This window comes from Monodelphis domestica, chromosome 1, assembly GCF_027887165.1.
Source record: "Monodelphis domestica isolate mMonDom1 chromosome 1, mMonDom1.pri, whole genome shotgun sequence".
Classification (NCBI taxonomy): Eukaryota; Metazoa; Chordata; class Mammalia; order Didelphimorphia; family Didelphidae; genus Monodelphis; species Monodelphis domestica.
In genome coordinates this window covers 461,635,421-461,661,628 of record NC_077227.1, presented here as the reverse complement: position 1 = coordinate 461,661,628, position 26,208 = coordinate 461,635,421, and the positions used below count along the sequence as shown (strand labels likewise).

General features: G+C 41.5%; 2 protein-coding genes and 1 long non-coding RNA gene across 7 annotated transcripts in view; 1 reads left to right on the top strand and 2 right to left on the bottom strand.

The window, feature by feature from the left end:
• Positions 1-2,468: 2,468 nt before the first annotated feature.
• Positions 2,469-20,069, bottom strand: ENDOG (endonuclease G). Its single transcript, XM_001367875.4, has 3 exons — positions 19,176-20,069; positions 18,332-18,441; positions 2,469-5,420 (listed from the first exon to the last, which is right to left on the bottom strand). The coding sequence occupies exons 1-3, from the start codon at positions 19,674-19,676 to the stop codon at positions 5,138-5,140; spliced, it is 894 nt and encodes a 297-aa protein (XP_001367912.1). The 5' UTR covers positions 19,677-20,069; the 3' UTR covers positions 2,469-5,137.
• The window catches only part of LOC103096591 (uncharacterized), a 24,741-nt gene continuing 18,337 nt past the window's right edge, over positions 19,805-26,208 (top strand). For both annotated transcript variants that reach the window (XR_008917469.1, XR_458331.3), the window contains exons 1-2: positions 19,805-19,938; positions 20,587-20,670. This is a non-coding gene — a long non-coding RNA (uncharacterized LOC103096591). The remainder of the gene's footprint in view (positions 19,939-20,586; positions 20,671-26,208) is intronic.
• Positions 21,466-26,208, bottom strand: part of TBC1D13 (TBC1 domain family member 13) — a 23,809-nt gene continuing 19,066 nt past the window's right edge. For all 4 annotated transcript variants that reach the window (XM_001363567.4, XM_056822862.1, XM_056822860.1 and 1 more), the window contains one exon: positions 21,466-24,679. In XM_001363567.4, the coding sequence (XP_001363604.1) occupies positions 24,614-24,679 (66 nt within the window). In that variant the 3' untranslated portion in view covers positions 21,466-24,613. The remainder of the gene's footprint in view (positions 24,680-26,208) is intronic.

Below are 26,208 nucleotides of genomic sequence, written 5' to 3'. Positions count from 1 at the left end.
CAGGCAGCACCAATATGCTTCTGTCTCCACTTCCTCCATGGAAGTAGGCACTTCCAGAAATGACCTTAAGACAGCAGTACTAGGCTGTGCCAATACAGCTCCCCTTGGGTCTTCTAGACTGCTTCTCCTAAGCAGGCTCCCTGCTCCTCACGCCAGCTTCCTGGGGACTCTTAAGACTTTTAGCAGGAGACACCTCTGTGCTCAAAGGCTGGGCAGGCTTTCTTCCTTAAACTTCAGACATTTGAAGGGGCAGCTACAGGCCACTGCTGGGGACAGAAGCTGTAGATTGCAGGGGATTGAACAGAGAAGGGAGAAAATGGAGGTAAATAGTATATTTCAGGAAAGATCCAGGATAAACGGGCCAGAGGAATCCAGGCAGTCAAGGCTCTTTAAAGATAAGTAAACAGTTGTTTAGATCAAGGGGAAAGTATTGCTGGGGAGAGATTGAATATGGAGAGAGGGAACAATTAAAGGAACAAGGGATGGGAGCAGGGAAGAGGTTAACTATCCCTCATTGTGCCCTGCTCAGAGATAAGCCAAAGAACATAGTCTCTGTCTCAGATTTTATTACCTAGCTGGAGTGACAAGTGACTTGGAATGGGAAGGTGTGTTTCGTTGGAGTTATGATTTCACCAATGTAGGTATTTTTCCCCTGGTGCAGATTACAACCAATTAGTGCCTTTTTGTTACCTCCTTTATTAAAGTTATTAGGTTCCATTGTTTCTGCTTCTCCCTTACCTAGATGTGTCCTTTCTTTTAAAATCTACTTTTCAGATTTACTTCTCTTTAAAAGTTTAATTTTAAAAAAGTTTAATTTTCCCCCAGTTACATGTAAAAAGAATTTACAATATTTTACTTTTTGTAAATCCTTACTTTCTGTCTCAGAACAAGTATGTGTATTGGTTCTAAGGCAGAAGAGTGGTAAGGCAATGGGGGTTAAGTGACTTGCCCAGGATCACACAGCTAGGAAGTGTCAGAGTTCACATTGGAACTCAGGACCTCTCGTCTCCAGACCTGGCTCTCAATTCACTGAGCCACCTAGTTGCCCTCAGTTTCCAACATTTTAAAAAGAATTTTGTGTCTCAATCTTCCCCACCCAGATGGTAAGCAATCTGATACAGTTTTACATGTATAATATCATTGGATTCAGTTCCTTCTCTGGAAACAGATGGCATTTTTTATCTAGTCCTTTGGAATTGTTTTAGATCATTGTATTGCTAAGAAAAGCGAAATTATTCCCAGTTGTTCATTGTACAGTATTCCTGTCACTGTGAACAATGTTCTGGTTCTATTTCAGTCTTTCCAGGTTTTTTTGAGCTCCTCCTGCTTGCCATTTCTTACAGCACAATAGTATTCCATCACAATCATACACTATAACTTACTCAGCTATTCCCCAAGTGATAGATATCTGTTCTTTTTCCAAATCTTTGTCCCCACAAAAAGAGCTGCTTTAAATATTTTTAAATTTAAATATTTTTTCACATTTTTATCTCTTTGTGCTGGGGAGATCCATGCCTTTTCCTGTGCTACTCTCATCCATGTCCAGGAGAGGCAGCATGATGTAGTTAATAGGGTACAAAATTTGGAGTTAAGGAAATCTGGATTCAAATCCTAACTCAGTCTCAAAGTATGTGACCTTGGGTGTTGGGACCCCCTGTCTGGGGTCCAGAGGGGTAAGAATGTAAATGGACTCAGGAGGGCTGATGGCAATCTTATTGGGGGTAGTGAGGATTTTTATAACCAGCTAGAGTTTCTACCCAAACTTTCCAGATACATGTAGCAGGCAGTGTTTATGTGGTAACAGGTAATGATTAACTATGAACCTTATACCTTGTATGGGGATTGGAGGATATTCAAGAAGATGTCTCCTGCTAGAGTTTCCAGGGATGTGGGATACAAACATGCCCTAGATGGGGAAGGAAAGAAGTGCGGAATGTGGCTGGACACTAGCTGAGGGTTCCTGAGTCTCTGCTTGAGGGTCTCATCACCTGGGCAACTTAACCTCTGTGCCTCAGTTTACTTTTGTAGAAAATGAGGTTGGGCTCACCTCTCAAGTCCCTTCTAGGCTTAAACTCATGATCCTATAAACATCCCTTAAATGGTCCACTTAAAAAAGTAAAACTGAAAATATTAAATATTTCTCTAGTGGATTCTGAATGGGAAATTCAATGAGTTCCTAACAATACAAAGAGCACCCCAATAAATCCTGGATGAGATCACCTATTTGTTAGGAATGGTACTGATCCCCTCCATCCTCTTCTAGGGGTGGGCCTGGCTCGGCTCATTGACTCCACCTGAACTCACTTCAAAGTCAAGTTACCAGGAAGCAGCCAGAACCATGGGCAGTGAGTACTTGAATTCTCAGAGTACTGGGGATGGCTGTAGATACTTTCCTTCAACTGACACTGTAACTCCTGAGCCCCCACACAGGAGAGTTTACAATTTACACAAAATCAAACACCATTGACTCAGAGATAAAACTTTTACTAAATGACAAGGCAAAAGCAATAATAATCTAAATATTCACTCCATGCATAATCATAACATTTACTCAAAAGAAAGCAAGATGTTTACTCAATAAAAACAGCAGCAGAAATGTCTGAACTGTAGCAGCCCATCCAAAAACCTAGATCACACTTTCCCACCAATATGTTGTGCTAGTGGGAGAGAGTGGGCACATATTTACAAAAACTTTAGCAGAGAGGCATGTGAATAGAGAAACTCATGTGTTTAGGGCAATTCATAGCTGGAAAGCAGGCCAAAATGTCTGCAGTCTCTTTAGAGATGGTGCCCTCTGCACCATAAGTCATCTTCTGGCAAAATTATTTCCTGCTATTTGGTCCTCACGGGTCTCTTGCTAACCAAGATTGCTTCTCTGCTCTCCATAGTCACTGAAACACTGGGAAGCTCATTTGAGAGGGTGGTAAGAAAGTGTTACATTCTTTCAGTGAAAAGCAGTTCCCCTAAAACCAGAAAACTGCAAAGCTCTAAGAGATCTATTTCAAGTACTTTTTCCCTCTTAAGCTGTGTAGACAGGGCTTAGGTCATATAGCGTTTGCCATACAGCTCTTCAAATAGCAGGATATTCTGTTTTATCAACTCTTAACAAAAAGCCACATCTCACAGCAAAGTAGATGCAAAGCTTATCTTTGTTCCTCTATTCCCCTGCTAAAACAAGAGAGTACAGAATAGGACCTAGTAACCCCCTCCTCCCACAAAGTTTTCCATCTCTCAGGCTAAAAGGAGCTAAAAACCTTGTTTCTCCAGCCAATCGGCTTTCAGCAAAGCACTGTTTCTTTGCCAAAAATACAGCTGTAGATTCCAACTGTCAGCTTTGATCAACTCCCATCAACTCCCCTTGTGTTCAATCTCCTTCTCCTGTTTCTATATTCATTTAGTCATTTCCCATCCTTCCACTCCCCTCCTGCATTGTTATGCTTCTAATACCTCAAACTAGGATCTCTTCAAGGAGTAACAGTAATCTATCTCTGAGCAAAAATGTGAAACTTAAAAATTCTGTATTTTATCAGGCGTGACTAGCAGTACTTGTATAATCTTCCCATAATCCCCAAATACTTACTTGACTTGTCATTTAACAGCTATGTCCTTCATAAGTCATAAGTCACATGCAAATGAACTGATGGACCCCATGTCCTGCAGCCATCATCACCTCAGTCAGTGATTTACAGCATGCTGAAAGAACTCAATACCATGACCCCTGGGATGAAGAGTTGAAGGAATTGGGATGTTTCACCTAGCTTAAAAAAGTAGAATCAGAACCAGTTACAGGAAATTACAGAGGCAGATTTCTGCTCAATAACACTAAGAGCTATTAAGACATAAAATGTAAGATACAATTCTTTTTGTATAAAAAAGACTTCATACTGTAGCAAGTCCCTCATCACTTTAAGTGTTCAACAGAAATTTGAACTGCCTTTTCTTGGGGACCTCCCAGGACTGTCTATTCCGTAATTCCAACCTTATTCTGAAATTCTTCAAGCAAACCTTAACTGGATTAAACTTTGTATATTCAAATTCTGAAGAGGAAAGGTATTTCTATAAAATGACAAGGCTAGTATTCTTCAAGGCTAATGGACTGGGTCTGGAGGAAGTTCCCAAAAATAATTCTGGGAATGGTGTCCTTTGGTCATTGGTGTCCCTTCTAAATCACGCTTAGCCAATATATTCACTGAGATTTTCTTTTGTCCCATACTAAACAGATTTGTTCATTCCTACTTGAAAACTTTGAGATCTGGCAATACCAAACCAACTTCTTTCCTACCTTTTTCATTATTTCCTGAATATTCTTTTATTTTCTTAGTCACTTGGAATAGATAACTTAATCACCACAATGCCTATGTTTGAGCACTGTAAAATTTTTAAAATTTCTTTTTAATGTCTTACCAACCTCCTCATTTCTGAAGGGACAATGAAGCTCAAAAAGACAAAATGATTTTGCCAGAAGACCCAAAGGCCTTCCAGTCCCAGGCAGTGGGGATGGAAACAGAGCAGGCTTTCCTAATTCCTGTAGAATTTTTGGGATTTTCTGATCCTCTCTTAGCTAAATGTATCTAGTTGACCACCCCCCATGTCCAGTAGGCTATAGATCACAACCAATGAGCAGCAGCAAACCTTTTCTTTATTACAATGATGAATTTTTACTTCAAGGGGTAGAAGGGGCGTCCCCTCTAGCCTACCAAAGGTAGGTTCAATGAAATATAAACCATAATGTTTGACTCTCCCCTACCCTAATATCAGGTGCCTAAGAATCCCCTGAAACAGTTTTAGGAAAGACAGATGTCCCAACAGAGTTGAAGAGCTCTAGCCTCATCTGTCTCCTAGAATCAGGACCAAGGACAAGCCTAGGTACTCAGGGGTACGGGTGGACCTCTAGCCAAGAGGATCAAACTCCTCCCAACCCCTTAAGCCTCCAAGGATACCCAGGAAAGCATAGGGAAGGTTTGGGTATCCACGAGCCCTAGGAATTCTGGCATTATACAGATGGGGAAATGACTTGCTCAAAGTCATACAGGTGATAAGCAGCAGAGCTGGGACTCAAAAACCCATTGCCCTGTCCACTCTACCCACTGCACTGTGTTACCCCTTGTTCTGTCCTTCTCCAGGGCCCTCAATGCCTTCACTTAGCCCCAGAGGCAATGGCCTTCAGGTTGCCGGTCCGGGTGAGAATGTTGGGCACAAAGAGCAACCCAGAGGCCCGCTCAATGCTTTCAATTGGAACCAGGAAGCGTTCCAATGGGATATTCTCATCCACAGGTGCATTGGGCATTACATATGAACGAAGCTCGATCTGCCCCCCAGGAGCCTCCAGGATCAGCACTTTGAAGAAGTGAGTGGGCACTGCAACATTGTTCTTGCCAATCACCTGATACTTCACATACATCTTGCCATCTGCTTCCCTCCTGGACAGAGCAGAAAAGATAGGAAAAGCAATGGACCAAGAAGTTCAATACATATTCATTAGTGTCACAACAATGGCACAGTGGTCCTGCCTTCAAAGCTTTTATGAGCATTTATCAAGTCCCTACTGTGTGCTAGGCATTGTACTAAATACTGGGCATACACAAAAAAAGGAAAAAGACAAGTCTGCCCTCTGGGAACTCTCAATTTAACAGGTAAGAAAACATGCAAAACAACAATATACAAAATAGATATCTATATAGCTATTTAATTTTTATAAAACTGGAGATTATTTCAGGAGCACCAAGGTGAGGACTGGGAAGTTTCCTGCAGAAAGTGGACTTTTACCTAAAACTTGAAAGAAATCAGGAAAGCCACAGGGAGGAAATGAAGGAGAGAGTCCAGACATGGGAACTAGTAAATGAAAATGAGTAGTGAGGAGATGGGGTGTCTTATGTGAGGAACAAGGATGTAGTAGGGTGTAAGAATACTGGAAACATATTGGAAGGGACAACTTAAAAAGCCAAACAGCAAATTTTACATTTCTCCTGGAGGTAATAAGGAGTCACTGGTGTTGACTAGATGGGTGAGGGATGGGAGGTGGAGGATAGCTGACAGGTCCAGACTTATACTTTCCAACGATCAATTAGAAACCTGAGTAAAGGATGGAATGGAAACAGGGAGACCAGTGGGCAGGTCATTGCAACAGCCTGGGGATGAGGTGAGATGGGGTGATGCGAGCCTGCACCGTGATAATGATAGTAGAAGTGGCAAAGGAGAGAAGGGGGGCATATATCAGAAGCATTGTAAAAGCAAAAACAATAGGCCCTGGCAAATGATCAAATACGGAGGTTGACAGTGAGTTGAGGATGCCACCTAGGCTGCAAGCCTGGATGACTGGGAAGATGGTGGCACCTTTAACAGTAATAAGGAATGAGAAAGCTCAGAAGAGAAGGTCCATTCAGCAGCACAGCAGTAAGGGGATAGTGAGAATGATCCAAGGCTGAGGCTTGCCAAGCCAAGGTCTACAACAGGACGAAGGGGTAAAGAACCCAAGAGAAGAGGATCGTGCAGAGTTGAACTGGCCTACCAAGTGCTCAAGATGAGATGGGGAAGGAGAGCGGCTAGTGCAAGATTGATGGCTTGGGAAAGAAATGAAGGGGAGGGATTAGAGGTCATGGTAAAAATGAAGAACAGGTTTGGGGATTGCAAGGCAGAGGACATCAAATGACAGGAGATGGAGTCAGATAAAGAAATTTCAGAGCTATTGAACATAAAAATGATGGATTTGTAGATGTTGCAGAAATATGCCAGAAAACCTATACTTCATCAAGAATGAACTTTGGATATGGTTGACTAAACTGAACTTTGATTGAACATTTATTGTAAATGTATACATTTATGCCAAAAGGGACTGCCCCTAATTTGGCTTTCTGTCAATGCGTCTAGCAAAACACTGGTTTTGCTTTCTTTCTTTTTCTTTTCCTCCCTCACTACTCTAATTTCCTCTTAGAAAATTGAATATCGTATATATGTATAGTTAGAAGTGCATTTAGGACTACAAGATGATTATGTTAAATCAATACGAGAACCTTTCTTTGTGTAGCTGAGGCAGGATTGAGGAGTGGCTAGATAAGATGTTGGAGGAAATATCAATATGTACATTGAATATGAAAGCAGGAGTTAGGAAAGAGAAAGACTGAACCCTAGGTCCTGAGGAAGAAAATAAAAATGCCTCAGAGTTTGATAGATAACTGTCAACGGCAGCTTGATTTGATGACAAATGTGGACTGGACAAGTTTCAGAGGAGAGGTTATTCAGTAATGGTGGTAGAGGGAGAGCCTGAGAGCAGCATTTGGGGAGCAAAGAAATTCCTGACTTCTCCACCATGACCAGTCAGGGAATACAAGTAAAAGTACAACCAGTGCTAGAATGGGTGGCCAGGAAAATTGTGTCATCAGGAAAGGGCCAGGTAAGAAAATGGTTTATGATGAGAACTAATCTGTTACCTATGGATCAGGCATTCTAAAGAGCATGGCGGAATTGTTGGGCAGCTTTTGAGAAGAAAGGGAACAAAGAAGCAGTCAGCAAACGATCAAAAGTGGGATTTGGCCAATGGGGTTCAGAATCATTGGGATGGACAGGGAAAGGAATAAGCATTTATAGAGCACCTATTACATGCCAGGAACTGTACTAAGTGCTTTACAAATATGGCCTCATAGACTCACCCAAATCATTGAGGAATGAGTTCAGGTAGGCTAAAATAATCTATAGACATTTGGTCTGAAGGAAGTTAGGCCAGAGAATATACAGCTTGGTGTGGGAGGGTGAACCAGGCAGAGGCAAAGTAACTGCTGTGGAGTTGTAGGTGACCAGAGACAGGGCCTGGAGTGTGATGGAACGGCTGGCTGCCCTGGAAGTCCTCCTGGACAGGCCCAGGGGAAGGCGACTAATACGGAGGTGTCAGGGACATTCCTCATTAAGGTGGCAGAACGTTTTATCAAAGAATAAAATCTGAGATTTAGAAAGGGAATCAGGCGTCATCTAGACCATCTAAAGCATGAATATACAAGGGAACTAAGATTTCACCAGTGCGAGTCCTCTTTGCCTGGATGCAGATCACTACCCATCTCTTCAGACTATACACATCTAGCAGACAATACTCCTAAAGCATGGCCAAAAAGTGTATCATCTACTGGCTAACCTTGTAATGATGTGCTTTTCTGTACTTAGCTAGTCTGGTACTAAAACAGCCTTTCCTGTTTGGAGAGATCCGTCAGCCCTTGGTAGCTATTTGGTAACATAGATAAAGCTCTGGACTTGGAGCTAAGACAGACTTGAGTTTGAATAGTCTCAGGCACTTATCATTTATGATATGCTGGGCAAGTCACTTAACTTTCTTCAGCCTCAGTTTCCTCATCTGTTGAATGGGGATAATAGTAGCTACCTTGAAAGTGGTTATAAGGGGCAGCTAGATGGCTCAGTGGATAGAGAGCCAGGCCTGAAGACAGGAGGTCTCAGGTTCAAAACCAACACCAGACACTAGCGGTGTGAGCCCGGGCAAATTATTTAACCCTAAGCCTAGCCCTTACTGCTCCTCTGCTTTGGAACTGATACTTAGTATTAGTTCGAAGACAGAAGGTAAGGGTTAAAAAAAAATTAATTGTAAAGCAGTAACAATACTGTACAATGATCAAATATGAATGAGTTAATTATCAGTAATGCAGGGTCCCCTCCAGGTCATGGAGCACTAGGGAGACTGGGGAAGTGTAGTTGAGAAACTAAAATAGAATACAAAATTGAAGTTTAGACTGAGGAGGATAGACAAGGAGAGTCAGCAAAGGTCCCCATGCTGGGTGTGATCTGATGACAGAAGCCCAAGCTAGTTCTTCTGGCAATGACCCAACAAGAGCTGTAGTTAATGATGTCTGTAAAAGCTAATATTAGGGCTAAAAAAGCATACATTTGTCTTCAGAAGAAATCAGGGATGGTCTCTTTATTGGTTTAAAATTTTACATGTATGGGTATGTCTTTTTAAACAGCAAAAATTCACCTTTCCCTCCCATGCCAAACCTCCCCAACCCTTCAATTTAAGAATGGGGGGGGGGGACATTATAAACATATATAATCAAATAAAACAAATTCCTGCATCAGTCATATTTGAAAAAACATCTGTCTCATTATGTTCTCAGTCCTTTAGCTTTCTAGTAGGAGGTGGGTTTTGTGCATTACACTGAAGAGTCCCCAATTACTCCAAAGTTGTTTGTCCTTACTATATTGTTGTCACGATACTGTTCTCTTGATTTTGTTCACTTTGCTTTACATTTATTCACTTAAATCATCCCTGGCTCCTCAAAAAACGGTCCCCTTCATCATTTCTTATAGCACGATAGTATTGCATCACATTTATATGCCAAACCCTTACCTTCTGTCTTAGAATTGATACTAAGTATCAGTTCCAAGCAGAAGAGTGGTAAAGGCTAGGCAAATGGGGTTAAGTGACTTGCCCAGAGTCACACAGCTGGGAAGCATCTGATGCTAAATCTGAACCCAGGACTTCTCATCTCTAAGCCTGGCTCTCTATCCATTGTGCTACCTAACTGCCCCTGTTCTATAACTTACTCAGCCATTCTTTTTTTGTTGGCCAGCCCCCCCCCCAGATCCCCATGCCTTGACACCTCAAAAAAAAGTCACTCAACTCCTATTGCCTAGTCCTTACCTGTTTTCTGCCTTTGAACTATTACTTAGTATCAATTCTGAGACAGGGTTTTAAAAAATATCATTTCAATATAACAGAGCCACTCCCAGATTTTGTCTTAATTAGACTCCCTGAGTTCTGATGATAGGTGATATGTGTATTTTTCCCCCCATATTGGAATGTAAACAGTTTATCTTTGTTTAGTGTCTTATAACTGTTTATTCATGTTCTTTTTATGATTCTCTTAATGCCTGTACTTGAACTTCAAAGTTTCTTTGTGGCACTGGTCTTTACATCCAGAATGCTTAGATGGCCAACATTTCTTTAAAGTCAATTTTTTCTACTGTAGGAACATACTAATTTTGCCAGCTAAATTCTTGACTAAAATATCCTTTGCCTTCAGGAATATTGTAGGCAGGCCAAATTCTCTGCTTCTTTGTAGTAGTGACTGCTAAACCATATAGGATCCTTATGTGGATCCCAAGTACTTGTTTTTGTTTTTGTTTTCCTGGCTCCTTCTAGAAGGTCTAGATTTAGCTATTCTGTTCCTGTGCGTTTTTATTTGGGTTGAAAAGATTAAATTGATTCTATATAATTTTCTTATTGATCCTATTGGCAATTTATTTTGTCCTATAACTGTTCAAGTCATGATTCTCTGTCTCTTAACTTAGTTCAAAAGTTCAGATGAAATACCACTACTGGTTTTATATCCCAAAGAGGAAAAAAAAAACTGGACAAGGACCTGTTCGTTCAAAAATATTTATAGCTGTGCTTTCTGTGGTGGCAAAAAAAAAAATGGAAAATGAGGGTTGTCCCTTAATTGGGGAATGGCTGAACAAACTGTGGTATATGATTGTGATGGAATACTATTGTGCTATAAGGAATGATGAAATGCTTGATTTCTATAAGAACTGGGAAGGCTACATGAACCAATGTGCAGTGAAAGGTCAGCAATAATAATACTTAAGTTACCACCCAAAGTGATCTTCTTTTGCATTTACTAGCTTAATCAGCACTTGCATCACTAATTAAGAACCACCTATGTGAAAGATATGAGCATCTTTTTCTTTTTTGTATCACTGTCACTGTCATAACATCTCTCTCTATAAAAAAAGGCCATCTTCTAAGGCTCAGGGTCTCTGATGGGACCAGGGTCCATCTTTATTGTGAGGTGGGCCTCCTCTCAATAAGCCTATTATTTAGCTTGGAGTTCTGTATTGGTGTGATAAATTTTCACCACAGATAAAACTGCAAGATTTCTGCCCTGGTTGTTCCTCTGTAGCTTTCAGACAGTGCTAGAAGTTGGAAATCAAATTCCACTTTCATCCCAGAATCTGAGCCAACCGGGTGATAAAATTTCTAGTGGCACCTGTTCCTGCACTTTGCACTCACTTCCCTGGTAAGGTTTGGGCACCAACTCTTGCTTTGGTTTATAGGTTCTTCCTATGTTTGAGTGCTTCTCTCAGCCTCTCTTCCTTTGCTGACCACGGATGGAAAAAAAGCTTGCTGTGATGTTTTCTTGAATTTTGCCACGAAGGTTCAGACTGGTACATTTTTTAGATGTTTGAAGGGAATTTTCTGTGATGATGGTGATAGTGGTGTTTTTTTGGCCCAGAGAGATGGGGCGGGGGGTGGGGGGGTGGGTAGAGGGTCAGGAAGGGAAGCTTATTGTACTCCTTCCTGGTACTCCAACATTTGGGGGCTTTGGCATCATCTGGCATATGCTTCTCCAGGCCTCTACCCAACTGATATTTTTCAAGCACTACCATAAAGTCAAATTCCCTTATTTTATAGATAAGGAAATTGAAGCCCAGTGAAGGCAACTGAATCATTTGTCAGCAAACATTTATTAAGTTCTTACTATGTGCTGACCACTGGGCTAATCACAGGGAACACAAAGGCAAAAGTAGAAACATCTTTGCCTTCAAGGAGTTTACATTCTATTGAGGGAGAAAATCTGTACAAATATAAATAAATATAAAATTAAGTAGTTCTTTTTGTATGTTAGCCAATTAGTTATTGAAAGAGACAGAAAATTAACTATTGTGAGAAGAAAAGGTATTAAATCAAAAGGTAAAGGACATAAAGAATTGACCCTTTCAGAGATAAACACCTGGGTTGTTGAAAGAAGTAGTGACAAACAACTGTTTGTAGACTACAGGACGATCAAATATAGGCTGTTGGTGTCAAAGCTAAGTGAGGTGCAGCAACATAATGACCTGGGACAATTATTCTGAAGGACATATGACAAAGAATAATATCCACCTCCAAAGGAAAAAAGTACTGGATTCAGATGCAAGTTAAAGCATATCTTTCATATTAGTTTATTCATAGTTTTATTTTGGGATTTTGGTTTTATATGAGTATTCTCTTATAACAATAACCAATACAGAAGTATGTTTTTTTTGCTTGATAATACATATATAATACAGATCAAATTGTTTACCATCTTCCAAAGGGGGAGGGAAAAAGAGGGAGGGAAACAATTTGGATCTTATAATTTCAGAAAATGTATGTTGAAAATTGTTATTACATGTAACTGAGAAAATAAAATATCTTTGAATTTAAAAAAAATTTTTTAACTAAGAAGATTTTTATGAATTACCTCATAACGGAAAAACTCTGATCCAAGCCATTGAGTATTGAAAAACTCAAAAGAAGAGTTAAGTTGACAATAGGAACTGGCCAAGAAATAAGCTAAAAGGAAGACTTTAGCTTCTGTGCTTAGGAGTGTGATGACTGGAAGAGAATCATCCCTTTGCAGTAAAAGTTGGGAACCTTTCTGTTTGGAGGAAAGGGAAATTTATGAGGAGACCATGGCTACTTCCCTTTGGTTTAAAAACAAAAAGCAAAGGGGAGAGACTGGCTTTGCAGCTGCTCTACAGAAGACAGAAGCTGAAACTGACTAGATGATGAAGAGTTGGCTGGGCTTGTCTACAATGTCCAGAGACCTAGCCAGAAAAGTTGGCAGTTCTTTAGCTTAAGGGAGCTGCTTATCATTACAATAACACTATCTCAGAGCCATTTTAAGGAAATATGTGAATAAAAAGGGCTTGCCACTTTTAGCAACAGAAGAGAAGTGATTTGCCCAGCAGAACAATGAGGGTCAGAAAGGGTTTAGATAGCAGAGAATTATCTTCATATAGGGCAACCTGTTCAGAAGAGACCAAGGACATAAAGACCTACAATTCAGGGTTATGAGCACATACGTTGTACTCATCTATTTATGTCTCTACTCGGTTTCTCTAATTATGTGTCCACTCTTTCCCCTGGATACTGTGTATGATGATAAAAGAATGGGACCCAGGTGAACTGAGATGTATATAATTTATGCATTTGCTTTATATTGAGTAATTGTGATGGATTGATTAGTTTTACATTTACCTCATTCTATAAATAGTTAATGGATAGAGGTATTATGGGAAAAATGGTGGCATATTAGGACCTACTGGAACCCCATCCCTTCACATACTCTCATTAAAGCTTAAAAATGCATCAGTTTAAAGAGGAATAAATGGAATCGCTTGGAGAATCCCCTACCTAGCTCATAAATTCTGCAGGAATCCTAAGCAGACAAGGTGGAATGGGTGGAAAGTGTGGTACAAAGTAATTTCATAATACCTAGAGAGGAGTTCTGAGCAGAACTGGCAAGAGAGGTCCTAGAACCCAACAGCACCTAGAGTAGAGGTAGGCCTGAGCCCATAGCAGAAAGGACCCTAGTCAGAACACAGAGTAGGAGAAGCCCTCCTGTCCTTTACTAAGAGCCCAGCAAAGGGAGAGGGTCCTCAAGCAAAGTCTAGCACAGATACCAGTTCCCAGAGCACTGTGGCAAAAGTTGTGCCTTGCAACAAAAGAAAGGAGAAGGGCATTGCAAAAATTCAAGAGTGTAGGAGCAGACCTTGAGACAAGCACAAGCGTCCCATCAAGACACAGGCTGCAGTGGTGAGGAAAGCAAGAAAAGCATCAAATATTATGAAGAAAAACTTTACAATGCAAGATCACCATGAGATAAATAGCAAGGAAGAAAGCAATCCCATAAAAAAGTCAGGGAGAGCTTCAAAGAAAAAAAGATGTTCTGGACACAAGGATTATAAGAATATTTGGAAGAAATGAAACAAGATAGAATTCTCAAGACAAAGGGAACAGAAGTGCTGCAACAGAGTATCAAAAAAAACTATTTCTTTCATAGACCAGAAGTCAGGCAAATCTGCTTATTTGTAAAAATAGGAGTGGAGGGAAAAAGAAGAATAATTACAAGAGGATGGAATGGAGGGAAATATACAATCTAATCATGAACACAAATGGGATTAACTCAATCATAAAGTGGAAGATAGCTGAAGAAAATTGATACTAATCAAACGGAAAACATGAGGGGTTGGAAAGAAAATAATATCTTTTTATGATATAGATATGATCAAATACACACATAAATAAAATCGGGGAGAGAAAAGGCAGAGAGGTAAAAATACTATAGATCGATATCTCTAATGAAAAGGGATGAAAAAATTTAAATATTAGCAAAAAGATTAGAACATATTTTTTAAAAATCACATAATATGACCACATTGGGTTTATACCAGGAATACAAAGTTGGTTCAACATAAAAGGAGGATTATAAATATAGTACAATATTATAAATAGTATAAGCAATATTAATAATATAAATAATAAAAACCACAGGATTATAGAAATAGATGCAATCATTCTTTTAATATGACAAATAATGTCTATCTAAAACCAAGAGCAAATATTCTATGTAATGGAGAAAAGTTAGAGACCTTTCCAATATGACCATGAGTAAAGTGGCGGTAGCTAGGTGGCTCAGTGGGTAGAGTATCAGGCCTGGAGACAGAAGGGCATGAGGCAATGGGGATTTGCCCAGGGTAAACAACAAGGAAGTGCCTAGTATTGATTCTAAGACAGAAGGTAAGGGTTAAAAAAAATAATAATAATTCAAGGATGCACATTATTGCCACTACAATTCAGAATGTAGTCCCAGAAATGGTTATGGCAATGAGGCAAGGAAGAAATCAAGGAACTAAGCAGAGGCAAAGAGGAAACAAAACTCTTGCTTTCTCTAGATGATTTACTTAGTAAACTCTAAAATCAAATGAAATTCATAGAAACAATAAATTCAGCAAAGTCAAAGAATATAAAATAAATTCATGTAAAACATTGTTACTATCTATTACCAACAAAACCCAGCAGGAAGAGCCAGAAAGAGAACTGCATTTAATATACTGACAGAAGGTATAAAAATATTTGAAGTTTAGCTACCAAATACTCCCAAGAACTCTAGGAATCCAAATGTAAAATATTCCTTGCAGAAATAAAGACAAATCTAAATAATTGGAGGAATATTAATTGTTCATGGATAGGTCAAGCTGATTGTAATAAAAAATTATAAAATATACTAATTTATTCAGTGCCATGGTAATAAATTACCAAAGGATTATCTTATAAAGCTTGAAAAATGTTTTTAAATTTTAAAAAATTCAAATGAAAACAAAATATCAAGAATTTCAAGGATAATAATGAAAAACAAAATAAGAAGGAAAAGGCCTTCAGTACTAAGTCTCAAAGTATTCATAAAAAATCATTTGGTAGGGGGCAGCTAGATGGCTCAGTGATTATAGAGCCAGCCTGGAGATAGGAGATCCTAGGTTCAACTCTGGACTCAGATACTTCCTAGCTTAACCCTTAACCCCAACTACATAGCCCCTACCACTATGGTACCTTGGAACTGATCTATACCACTACTAGGCCTAGCTCCCCCCTCAACAAAGAGATAAAAGAAAGTGATAAAGGATTCAAATGTTCAAAAATATTTAGAGTTGATTTCTTCACAGTACCCCAAACTGGAAAACTAAGAAGGTACCCATCTGTTGGGAAATGGCTAAACAAATTGTGGATTGTAAATGTCATGGAATATCACTGTGCTCTAAGAATAAAACGAACCGTTTTAGAAGAATTTGAGAAGACATCTATAAAATGATATCGATAGAAGAATGAAGAACAGCCATATATAATGGCATTGATGTTATGAAGAAAAGCAGATTGAAAGACTTTAGAATTCTGATCAATGCAATGATAAACTCCAGTTCCAGAGAACTAAAGATGCCACTCATGTAATCTTCTGTTTTAGAATTGATACAAGTATTGGTTCCAAGGCAGAAGAGTGGTAAGGGCTAGGCAACTTGCCTAAAATCACACAACTAGAAAATGTCTGAGGTCACATTTGAATCCAGGACCCCACATCTCTAGGCCCAGATAACACTCACTTCTTGCTAGAGAGGTGATGGACTTAAAATGCAGAAGGAAGCATACTTTTTTTTGGATGTAGCCAATATAGGAATTTATTTGGCTGGACTATGCATATTTGTTATGATGTGTTTTTCCCCCTTTCCTTTTTTTTTTGGTTGTTCAATGGGGGGAGCACAATGAGAGGGAAAGATAATAATTGATTTTATATGGATGAGAAGCGCCCAGTGCTAGAAGCTTAGGAGCTACAGTGGTAGGGTTAACATATTCTTCCCAATACAGTTAAAGCACCGTTAAAGTCGGAGTTGTAGCAAGATGGTGGTCTTCCTTTTCTGGTAATACCCAGGCATTCCATGCAGTGGTTAAATGTAGACAAAATACTGGGGGAAGGGGAATCAGGAAAGACCCCAGAAGGTGGTGCTTGAACTGAGGATTGAAGGAGACCAGGGATCCTAAGGGGCTGGGGAGAGGAAGCGGGCATTCCAGCATGGGGGGATAAATAAAAGACTTGTGTGAAAGCCTGAGGATGGGCAATGGAAAGTCACTTAGGTAGGAGGCTAGTTTGGCTGGTGCACAAGTGTGTGAAGGGGATGGTGGTATAACAAGGCTGAAAAAGCAGAGTGGGGCCAAAGTGTGAAGAGTTTTAAATGTCAAACAGAGGAGGCTGGATATGATCCTAAATGACTAACAGCTGTGGAGAGGGCAGAATGCAGAGACTTTGGGCCGAGACCAATTAGGAAGATATGGAACCAGTCCAGATAAGAAGTGATAATACCCTGAATTCAAGGGATGGCCATGTGACTACTCACATGAAGGGTTGATATGAGAATAAGAAGAGCTGGCATTTATATAGTATTTTAAAGTTTAAAGACACTGTACATGATTAGTCTCATTTGATTCTTACAATCATCCTGGGAAATAGATATATTAGCTCCATTTTCCAGATGAGGAAATGGAGGCTAAAAGAGGTTAAGTGACTTGCCATGGGGAATATAGCTAGTAGATGCCTGAAGCAGGATTTGAACTCTGGTCTTTGAGTCCAAGTCTAGCACTGTATCCACTATGCTACCTAGTTCCCTCAGATTCTGTGGAGGTAAAATTGAGAAGACTGAGCTTTTAAACCAGGGTGATTATCCTCCACAAAACTAAAGAAGATACAAGGAGAAAGAGGTATCTGGCTCCTGAAGACAAAAGCTTAAGTTTACACCCACAGTTTGGGGACAGGATATGGATAATGACTTAGCAGTCAAAAAGGTAGAAACCCCAGGATAAAGAATCACAAAAATCCTGGGGAGACAGTGGTCAACAGTGTCAAATGCCACAGAATCCAAGGAGAAGCAGGATGAGAAAAAGCTCTTGATTTGGCAATTAAGAGAGATCATTGCTAATTTGAAGAAAATATTTTCAGATTTAAGTTGAGGCGAGTAGTCAAATAAGGAGTTAAAAAATGAAAGGAAATGGAAGAGTAAAGACAGATTTTTCCAGAATATTGGCTGAGAAAGGGAGATCTATAGTTGACAGTTTAAGGGAGGATGGAAAGGTCAAGTAAAGATATTTTTAAGGATGGAGAAGAAATGGACATGTTTGTAGGCAGCAGAGAAAGATTAAAGGTGGAGAGCATGAGAGTAGGGAAACCCTGCTGGAGATAGGAAAAGATAGAATCAAAGATGAAAGTATTTGAGCTGGTCTTTCCCAGAAGCACTACTTCATCAGAAGTTTCATCAAAGAGAGTGATGACAATGGATTTGATATATAGAGAAGGGGAGAAGAGAAAACTCAGAGTGAATGGGTTGAGGAAGAGTACAACTGCTCTGGAGAATGTAATAGTCAATTAAGGAACAGTGAAAGGAGTATAATAAAATAGTAAAAGACCTTTAAAGCCTTAAGGGCCCAAATGAGATTAAAGAACAGATTCACAGTGGACTCCAAGTGATTGTGACTTCCTCAGGCATAGTTCAACAACAAATGAATCAGAAGAGAGTAAGTGGATGAAGAAGTAACAACAGGATGGGATATGGCAAGGCCTAAGCATCAATTGGGATAAGGGGTTCTAGAATGCAGTCATATTTGACTGGTTAACTACAGGGTCAAGATAGAGAAGGGAAGAAAAGGGTGGGTGTGACTTGAATGAACACTGAGGGAACAGAAGTCAGTGGAGGGGGAGGGAGAGAGTCTGAGAAAGAGAGAGAAAATGAAAGAATAATGGGTGATGATTCAGTAGAGCAGCTTCTGAAATCTAGATCCTGGATGTATGTGTGGGTGAGTGGAGTAAGGATGATTTGTTCACACTCACAGTCTTCAGTGGAAAGAGGAGGATTGGGGAGGCAGGGAAGGAAGCCTAGACTGGGCCTAGATGCTAAGAATCCTCAGGCAGGAGCTCTTCCTTCCTGGAGGCAAAGCCCCCTTGGCTTTCTTGTTTAGAAAACCCCCTCCTTGCTTTTCCTGGGAACTCACCTGGGTAGGAAGAGCGGCCCAGTGCAGACATAGACATTGTGGTAGGTTTGGGTCAGGTTTCGGCAGTACTTTTCCAAATTATTCCAGGCGTTCTGGTTTAGGTGGGGGACCTAAAAGAGAAAGAAGGAGCCAAGTCTGAATGTTCTGACTTCAGAACTCACCAAACATCTCCTGAGTTCAAACACCAGTCACAGGCCCTCTTCTAATTATAGGCACTAGATATATTCAATAATGGCAAAGCACAACCTGGTGGTGGCAGGGACCAATTTGTAAGGAAACGGCAAACCAGCACAAAGTCTTAAGTAAGACAGGAAAACACATTGCAAATACCTACAAACGTATCATCATTGGAAATATTATTTCCCATTTATCCTGTATATAGCTTGTTTGTAGGTAACTGTTTGCATCTTGTCTCCATTATATTTTGTCTTCCTTGAGTTTAGCAAAATGCCTGCTGGCACATACCTAGCAGGCGCTCAAGGTTTATTGCCCAACACACAGCCGCAAACATAACCAGCGTTCCCTAGAATAATTCCACCCTTGAATAGTTCTGGCTCAACGCCAAAGAATCTTTAGGGTCCTTCCACCTCTACATACTATGTAATCCTAAGGAAATCGCAGATTTGTCTACACTCGGTACTTCGGGCAACTCCAGCTTCCACCAAGGTTCAAATCCTAGGGAAAAAGAGCCCATTGTAAAGGTTTATGCTAATGGCAGGCCAGTATATTTGGGTCTGCAGAGAGTCAGTGAATTTGGCTGCACTAATAAGTGCCTCTGGGCAAGCCCCCCCGCCTCTCCTCTGGGCTTCGGTTTCCCGGGCAGGACACCCTGGCGGGTGCTCACCTGCGGCGCCACGTTGCTCAAGTAAAAGGTGTCTTCCATAGCCTTCTGGCTCCAGCGGTGGTTGGCGGCGGCTGCCAGGTGGCCTCGGTCAAAACCACTGCCCCGGTAGTCGGCGTTGGTGGCCCGGTGGTAGACGTGCACGGAGTCATCCTCCTGGAAGCCGCAGGTCTGGCGGTCGCCGGGGCCCCGCAGTCGCTCAGGCTTCAGCTGCTCGATGACCCACAAGGCGCTGCGGCTGCGAGGGTCGTAGCACAGCACGTAGGACTCGCGGCTCTTGAGCTGCGCCAGCCCCGGTAGCCCGTACTTGGCGAGCTCGCCCGGGCCTCCCGCGGGCACCACGGGCCCTGCCGCCGCTGCCGCCACAGGCAACACGGGGAGCCGGCTCCAGAGCCCTCCGACTCCCGGGTTGGCCTTCCTCTTCAACCAGGCTACGGCCCCCGCCCCCAGCCCAGCCCCGAGGGCCAGGGACAGCCCTGGGACCAGCCAGCGGCCTGCCTGCATGTCTTCCGCCAGGAGCCCCCTGTACGCCCAAGCGAACTACTAGAACGCTCCGACCTTAGGCGTTCGGCCCCGCTCCCGGGACGTCGCTCTTAAAGGGACAAAGACCAATGTAGCCACTGTCTGCGAGGCTCAGCGAGCGGCTCCCACCTGCTGCGCTCCTTGAGGCGCCGCTCAGTAACCCGGAAGTTCCAGAATCCTCGAATACTTACGACTGACCCCACATTTCTCTGGATGTTGGGGGTGTTGCCCTTTTAAGAATTTGGTTAGTGTCTTATCAACTGCTACTAAGGAACTGCCTGGTAGCTCTAATTTCCTGCCATAGGGCAATGGTTAAAGCCTGGCAACTGCTTCTCGATTGCGTGGAGGCATGTCTCCACCCAGAGTGCCAAAATTCCTTCAGGAGAGTAGTTCCTCCCTCCTAAATCCTTTTGACTGGGGGGCCTTTCAATTTAAGAGGCAAAGTCATAAAATTATAAATGTGTTTTATATATATATATACATATATATATAAAATGAGCATTTACTGAAGTGTAACTGCCAGTTGGCTGGAGTAACTCCACAGCTCAAAAGGAGACATATATGTGGGCTTTTACACCGCCTTACAAAAGGCACAAAAAGGGTCTATTAGGTGAGGCCATTCAGCCATTTTATTGGGGGGGGGTCGAGTAATAGGAACAGAATATCGAATGTTGCAGGGGAGAGGGGAGTCTAACCCTCGAGTTGTAATCGAGATCAGGTCAGACAGTTCTTGGGGGTTTCCCAGTAACTAATCTCATCAGACCATCTTTGTGGGGTGGGAGGTCTCTAATTAATCCCATCAGAATGTTTAGGTCTAAATAATGGAGTCCTTAATGGAATCAGAGAATCGGTATTGATATGACCATAAAGGTTTCATTTCTTTGCCCCCCAGGCTACTATTTCTGGAGAAAAACAGACAGCATTCAAGTTTCCTTCACACTGGCAGAACAAGTTGGCTTCTCATTCTCTGGGAAAGGTAGTGAGTGCCTCATGCAATCTCTTTTCCCTACAATGTTACAAAACACATGGCCGAGTGATGTCCCCAGGTCCATGAGAGCTGGTCTATGCACAACAGAGTGAAATCTCTTTGTAGAGATGGAAAGCCAGACTAGGTGGTAAGCACTAGTCTTTCAGGGAAGGAAAAAAAACACAACACCTTCATTCTCAACCCCAGTCTTCAAAAGCCTTAGCATTTAAACAATTCATTAAAATATCCTAAGGGGATGGAGCCCAACCCTGGAGTAAATAGCATAGTAGTCCTCTTATCACAGCCCTACCATTAGAATACCTACTGACCCACTAGTTCTGGTGCATGAATCCTAAAAGCAGATTTATTATTTTGAAATTGCTGCCTTCAGACTAAAGGAAGTCCCTACTCTTAACTAAACCTGAGTAATTCTTTGCAAATTCTGCAGAATAATGCCTACTATGAGGTCAAAATTCAAGTATTAGCCAAGCCTGATTTTCACTTTTGTTTAAAGTATGGGTTCCCAGTTAGGAGAACCAACAGTTGTGTTAGGCAAAGACTGGCAATAGAATATACTAGTTTTGAAGGTACTATTTCCCTTCTTTGAGCCTTGGTTTCCCCCTGTTTAAAAAAAAAGGGGGGGGGGGAGTAATGAACTAGATATTCCCAAAATTTTTGGCATCTCTAATATTCTATGGAATCCTGATATTCCCAACTTCTTTTCACAACAGTTCTTTGACCTCATCACGGGATTTTCTCCCATTACAGGGCTTTTTTCAACACAACTCAATCATACCAAATAGGTCCATTGCAAAGGAAAGACACATGATTTATTAAGACAAGTTTTCATGAACAGCATTGATTAACAAAAAAATTTAAAAGAAAAAAATTCTGAGCAATCCAAAGAAATGCCTACTGGATACCATGCATAAAAAACTAAATAAAGTCTGAGGTGTGGTTTGGGGCCTTAGGTCCAACTCTTGAGGTTCTCCAACAAAGACTTGCCTCTAGCCATACAATGCTACAGGTACCAGCCTTTAGGAGACCACTGACCTAGGACCCAGGCCTGTAGACCCTGACCACTTTCATGAGTCCACCATTTGAATCTGGGGGCTTAACCAAAGGGAAGGAAACCCAGATCTCCAACAAACTAGACCAATGGTCTAGACACTTCCCATAAATCTATCATAGCCTGATTCGTTGCTAACACAGAATTCTCCCTACAACCCCAGCCTTCCTTGCACGGTCAAGAAAGCATCAGGACAAAACAGTAGGTTTCTGGGGTGATCATGTCCCATCTTCATTACAGGGTTATATATAGCACAGTATAAGCCCGGAGAAGGCAAGAAGGGAATGTGTCTAAGCTTATCTGGGCAGTCTTGGCTAGACCCCTGAGCCAAAACCCTCAGGCCATAAAAATACTGAGGTACAATCCTGGTACTGTAAGGTAAAACAGAGAATATTTTTCCAGCAAGGGATCAACTACTCTTAACATCCCATGGGAAAAGATGGTAGACGGTCATAGAGTCTGACTAGGAAAACATGCCCCAACTTCATTCCACTTTCTCCTGAAGCTTTAGAAAGGGTCATCCAAAAGGAAAATAAGCAAAAAGAATATAAGTGCTTCCTACCCCTGTGAATGGAAAGAAATCTCTAATCACTCCCAGGTCCTTTCTCAAGCACATGTCCTACCCCTTAAAAGTGTCAGGGATTATAGACACAACCTAAAGCTGGGGGTGAGTGGGAGGTGGACTGTATCTTTAAGCAGTTCCCTGCTCAAGTTATCTCCCTATTACCCTAGAGTACCACAGACTCCACATCTCCAATCAGAAGTAAGGAGTTAAAAGGAATCACCCAAGACTGAGCAAGTACCATCAGGTGGTGAGCCAGCCTAAAGGGAAAGAAATCATCTATATATTTTTTCTCTCCCTCCTTTCAGAACCAATAATAGTGACAGATAGGAATGCTATAGAAATAAAGGTGATGGGGTGATGCTGGAATATTCAGGCGACTTTGATAAGTCATGAGGACTACACATTCATTTTTACCACTAAATTTGCCCACCTGTAATAAATAATGGAATTTTAATAAATAGTAAAATCTCCCAAATACTGTCAGGGCTTAGAAAAGTGAGAGCAGGAGACAGAAGTTTATGAAGACCCTAGCAGAAATGGAATGAGGTGCTTGGCCTAATAACTAGAACCAGTAAAAGAAATGGTCTCATTATCAGGAACGTGGCAGGATTCAAGCCTGGGAAACCTAAGGATGCACATGTAAGGAAAAAAGCCTAAAGAGTCAGATCCAAAATCCTGATCATGCTGCATGACAGCATGTCATGTCATGTCATGACAGATAAGAAGAAAAAGAAACCAATTAAACCTTGAAGCCCCCCCCATAATACCTTGTTTCTTTTACCTTCTCCTAATATTATATTGTACATACGCACTCCAAAGGAAATTAACATGCTTTTGAACAATGTAAAGTCATACATTCAATCATTGCTATATCAAGGGGTGAAGCTGGCCAGCAAACCCTTCTAGGATTCTTCTGCTTTAGTGTCTATGCCAATGGAGTGCTGGCTTGTTCCCTAAGCAAATGGACTTTCTTGTACTAGCTCATTTGGGTTCTTCAGTCCTCAGTATTAGCATCAGGATGTTGTTTGGAGATAAGCCCCACTACAAATTACAATAAGTGCTTGTGCAACAACCGACCCAAGGGGGAACATCTTAATGATCTCAATTTCTTTTCATCATTTGATACCTGTCCCCAAATCAGTATAAGCTAAGACACTTTCCTTAAGCCACTTAAGAACATTCATAAGAAAAAAACTCCTAGATTCCTGCCTCCCACCCTCCAGACTCTTTCCAGGCAAATGTACTATTCTAGGGTTCTGAATACAAAGAGACCTAAGGGAAGAGAAAACAAAGGTTTTGTGAGTAATATTCAGTTCAAAGTACTCATAGGGCAAAACTTAGTGACTTTTGGATTCCAAGACAAATTTCTTTTAATTGGGCAGTGAGGAACTCTGGGTTTACCAAACTCAGAAAATACTGTTGGCCTGCCAAAACATAGTGAGCAGAGGTTTAAAGGTGAGAGAATTGGGGATGGAAGAGACATCCAAGTTCCTAAACCACTGTGGGCATACAAGCAAGGTCTAAGCTCCCTCATACTGGCACTATTCTTGGCTCCCTGGAAATGGGATTTTCATGTCATCAGGTGATTCACTACCTGGGAATTCTATTCAACTAATTGCTTTGACAAAATTGGTGTGGAAAATAGCCCTGAAATATAGTAAAACAGGAGGGTGAGAGGGAAGAGAGACACTGAGAGAGAAGTTCCTCTATCAGCTTCTGGTTCTTTCTAGAATTACTTTTTTCAGGGAAGGAGCCAGAGCACTTATTAGGAAGAGAATAAAGAGTCTCTATACAATTCTTTACTTCTCCATCCACCCCCAAGAGATAAGGTGAAGCAAATCCAAAAGTAGGAAAAGCAGTAGTGCAATCCTCAGCAGCAGGACTGAGAAAAAGATAGGGAGGTAGAGATATGAAGGGCCTCTTGTCAACCTCCAAACAGCCCACTCACTCAATTGGAACTTCCCATAGAAAGTGAGTCTATCTTGAAATGACCTGGAGGAAAGTGCTACTAGGGTATGGAGTGTGTAAGGGGGTAGGGAGCTTGAGAAGGGAATGGGAGATAGTAGCCAGATAATGAAGAACCAAACTAGGGGAAAAAATACAATTATAAAAGAATGGAGCTGCTTTGGAGGTGCTGACTAGGTCATGTGGATGTGAGACACCAGGAGAAGAGTATTCAATCAGCTCGAACTCTACTGCTCCAACAGCTCCAGGCAAAGGGAAGGCTTCTGGGAGTCTCTAAGGGCTGACACAGACTCAGCCATGAGCACAGGGCCTTTCCTTAGGTAGTTGGAGTCCTGGACCTCCCTGTTATAGGCTTACTTCGAGTCCTGGAGCTCCTTGGCTTTCTGTAGGATGTGGTGAACATCTGTGATGGGGTAATCCTGGAGAGGAATGAAAATAACAGGTTTGTACATGAATGCATCATCAGCAAAGAATTCAGGGGCTAGAGGAAGCTGCTACTGAAACAAGGAAAACCCTTTATTCCCCCCAGTCCACAACTCAGAAGTGCTCTAGCTCCTTTAGGTACCTCATCTAATTTCATTTCCACACTACAATGGACCTTGTTTGCACCTCCATTCCATAAGTGTAGAAGCTGATGTCCTCTGAAATCAAACCTTTATGTATATTTTTAAGCCCTTATCTTCCATCTTAAGGTAAGGTAAGGGCTAGGCAATGAGAGTTAAGTGACTTGCCCAGGGACATACAACAGGAAGTATCTGAGGCCAACTTTGAACCTAGGACCTCTCTTCCCTAGGCCTAGCTCTCCATCCATTGAACTACCTAGCAGCCCCCCTTTATGTCCTTTTTTTGTGCATAAGATCAAAAGAGGAAAGATCAGAGAGAAAGAGGTTCCCTCTGTAATGTAAATGAACCTTACCATAGCCTCTTTTCCATCACTATGATGGCACTATTCTCTATATCTCTTTTCCCCAGTCTCTCTATAGCTTCAAATGATGAGTATATGTACAGACTGTAGAAGACTAATGATATCATGGAATGAAGTCTTGACTTGTGCATGAATTAGATTTAAGTGAGGCAGAAATTTCATAGTCAGCAGCCTCACTCTTGCTTCTGGTCATCCAAATCCAGTGGCAGGACAAAAGTCAGGATTAGTGGTGATGGCCTGAGTATGCAATGGATGGACCTTGGCTTTGTGATTGTGAAGATCACCTTTAAAGATTGGTATAATATTATTTATGGTCACCAAAGAATTTATTTATGAAATTCCTAAAATGAAACACTCTAAGAATGGAGTTTATGGTGGTTTAATCACAACGGGAGTAAGAAAGGAGAGGGAGAGGGAAAGAAGGAGAGAGGGGAAAAAAGAAAAGGGTTAACTCAACCTTCTGGCAGAGTCAGAGGGAGTTTAGGCCCGAAGGCCAAGGTAGAAAGGAGAATCAGTCCTTGACTCATGCGACTGATCTGAAGGAAAGCTGCCTGTGGGCCTCCTCCCTGCTCAAGTTCCTAGCACGAACTGGCACCTAGCCTTGTTCACAGGAAGTAAGCAAATTCCAGAGGCTGTTCCCTACCTCACTTCCTGTGCCACACAAGTGCCAATGGTGACTCAAGCTTAGCATAGGACAGCCCAGGTGGGCAGTTAGCTATTTCTGATTTGTCATTGACTAGCACATGCCCGTGTAGTCTGGATGTGCACAATTTGGGGTGCTAGACCAAGCAAGATGGAGATTTTTAAATTCACAGCTTCTTCGATCTCTGACCATCCCTAGGTGCTCCACAGTTCCTGCTTTAGTCACCTTCTTGGCCATCAGAATAAATTGTTCTCATCAGCCTACTCTACCAGGAAAAGTCTTCATGAATTTGAGGTAGAAGCTTCCTAACTCACCAACAGGACTATTGGCCATTGTTTCCCCATAACCTAGTTTAGCCCATCTGGCAAGATGGTTTGCCC

Bases quoted from the DNA above. Each gene is read 5' to 3' on its own strand.
- ENDOG (XM_001367875.4), bottom strand. From the start codon at position 19,676: ATGCAGGCAGGCCGCTGGCTGGTCCCAGGGCTGTCCCTGGCCCTCGGG. The intron at 18,442-19,175 runs GTGAGCACCCGC...TTTCTCTTTTAG, and splicing joins TGAGCAACGTGGCGCCGCAG to GTCCCCCACCTAAACCAGAA. The intron at 5,421-18,331 runs GTGAGTTCCCAG...TGCTCTGTCCAG, and splicing joins GGGCCGCTCTTCCTACCCAG to GAGGGAAGCAGATGGCAAGA.